General features: G+C 45.0%; 1 protein-coding gene across 1 annotated transcript in view; it reads left to right on the top strand.

The window, feature by feature from the left end:
• The window catches only part of CHAF1B (chromatin assembly factor 1, subunit B (p60)), a 40391-nt gene extending 38909 nt beyond the window's left edge, over nt 1-1482 (top strand). The window contains 2 exon segments of the mRNA XM_011987751.1: nt 1-35; nt 927-1482. The exon segment at nt 1-35 is cut by the window's left edge and continues 12 nt beyond it. Of these exon segments, the coding sequence (XP_011843141.1) occupies nt 1-35; nt 927-1018 (127 nt within the window). The 3' untranslated portion in view covers nt 1019-1482.
• Nucleotides 1483-2439: the final 957 nt, after the last annotated feature.

Here is a 2439-nt window from a genome sequence, read left to right on the forward strand (position 1 = left end):
GATTTCCACCCCTTCTACAGAAGAAATTCAGTCAGGTACGTAATATTGTTACTGGTTTAATATAATTAAAGGTGCAATATCATTTCTTTTGTTCTTTTGGAAATTAATGCCATCTAATTTTAAGTCAGTTCTGAGACAGCAAGGATGCATCTTATTGGAACCATTGTTTAAACCCACTGGCTGCGTGTTGACCCCTCAGCAGGGAGGCACCTGACCAGTGAGAGCATCCTGGTGAGCCAGAGAGTGGGTTCAGTAGGAGATCGTTTAGCTCAAGTGTCTCCACCTGATGGCTATTGACCTTTAGGGCCAGGTAATTCTTAGTTGTGGGGGACTGTCCTGTGTATTACAGGATGTTTAGCAGCATCCCTGGGTGCGACTTCTTGCCCATGACATTCTTTTTTTTTTTTTCTTTCTTTTTTTTTGAGATGGAGTCTCGCTCCGTCGCCCAGGCTGGAATGCAGTGACACGATTTCGGCTCACTGCAACCTCCACCTCCTGGGTTCAAGCAATTCTCCTGCCTTGGCCTCCCGAGTAGCTGGGACTACAGGCATGCACCACCACACCCGGGTAATTTTTGTATTTTTAGTAGAGACAGGGTTTCACCATATTGGCCAGGCTGGTCTTCAACTCCTGACCTCAAATGATCCACCTGCCTCAGCCTCCCAAAGTGCTGGGATTACAGGCGTGAGCCACCGTGCCCGGCTTGCCTATGACATTCTAAAATGCCACTAGGCATTGCCCACTGTCCCTTGAGAGGCAAAATCGGCCCTGGTTGAGAACCACTCTATAGACCCTTCCCTTATATCAGTATAGGATCTTGCCAGGCAGCTCAGTTCCATGTCTTGGCTCTGTATTCTGTAAATGTCAGCCCTTGACTTCCAGAATTCTTCATTTACTTGCCAACCTTATGTTTGTTAATGTTGCAGAGACGCCTGGAGACGCTCAGGGCAGCCCCCCAGAGCTAAAGCGGCCCAGACTTGATGAAAACAAAGGAGGCACGGAGAGTCTGGACCCTTGATGGGACCTCGGCTTCTGCCTGACACTTACCAGGCCCCCGGTGTGTACAGGGAGACGGTAAAGCTGGAGGTGCCTGAGACCAGGGCTTCCGTGGAGTGGGACAGACACTGTAAATGGATTTCTGTAACAGAAGTGACACGTGTACTGATTTTTCTCCAGAAATATGGATGCCGTTGTATTCAGTATCCATTTTTAACTTGGGGACATGAACATCTTAACATTGTAAATCCTCTTTTTGATGAGTTTCTGAAACTGGAGCGGTTCACCGTTATCCCGTGTGAAAATCGGTGAGTCCTCCCTGGCATCCTCGTGAAAGCGCACACACTTCATGGAGGGACTCCTTTTAAATAAGAATTAGGAAGAGGAGAAAGTAATTTGAGATTTTACTCTGTTGAATTTTAGAGTATTTGAAGTGATTGTTAGATTTCACTTCTAAGGAGTTTATTGATTAAACTTTGGAAGGTAGTTGTGTTTGTTTTCTGATTTTAAAGGTAACGGTGCTTATGCTATTAGTAACTAAGTGAAGTGAAAAAGATGGGAATCACCCATCATCTTCCCACCAGAAGTAACCCTCGTTAATGTTGTAGTATATTTCCTTAGCATTTTTGTGGATCTATTTATTCTAAAGAGAGAGTTGAGATTTTATTTCATATACAATTTGGTATCTAAATAGGTTAGTTTTTTAGATTGGTTTTTCAAAGCAAAAGAAGTATCTTTTTTGTTTTTTGAGACAGGGTCTTGCTCTGTTGCCCATGCTGGAGTGCAGTGGCGCTGTCTCGGCTCACTGTAGCCTCGACCTCCTGGGCTCAAGCGATCCTTCCACCTCAGTTTCCCGAGTAGCTGGGACCACAGGCATGTGCCACCATGCTGTGCTAATTTCACACACACACACACGCATGATATATATATATCATATATATGTACACACACACATATATGTATATTTTTTTCTTTTCTTTTTTTTTTATTTTTTGAGATGGAGTCTCGCTCTGTCTTCCAGGCTGGAATGCAGTGGCATGATCTCGGCTCACTATAACCTCCGCCTCCTGGGTTCAAACGATTCTCCTGCCTCTGCCTCTCAAGTAGCTAGGATTACAGGCGTGTGCCACCATATCCAGCTAATTTTTGTATTTTTAGTAGAGATGCGGTTTTGCCATGTTGGCCAGGCTGGTATCTTAACTCCTGACCTCCGGTGATCTGCCTGCCTTGGTCTCCCAAAGTGCTGGGATTACAAGTGTGAGCTACTGCATCTGGCCTAATTATTATATTTTTAGGGGAGACAGGGTTTTGTCATGTTGACCAGGCTGGTCTCGAACTCCTGGGCTCAAGTGATCCTCTCACCTTAGCCTCACAAAGTGCTGGGATTACAGGTATGAGCCACTGTACCCGGACCAAACAAAGTATCTTTACTTAGCAATTTAC

Source organism: Mandrillus leucophaeus, unplaced genomic scaffold, assembly GCF_000951045.1.
Source record: "Mandrillus leucophaeus isolate KB7577 unplaced genomic scaffold, Mleu.le_1.0 Scaffold315, whole genome shotgun sequence".
Taxonomy (NCBI): Eukaryota; Metazoa; Chordata; class Mammalia; order Primates; family Cercopithecidae; genus Mandrillus; species Mandrillus leucophaeus.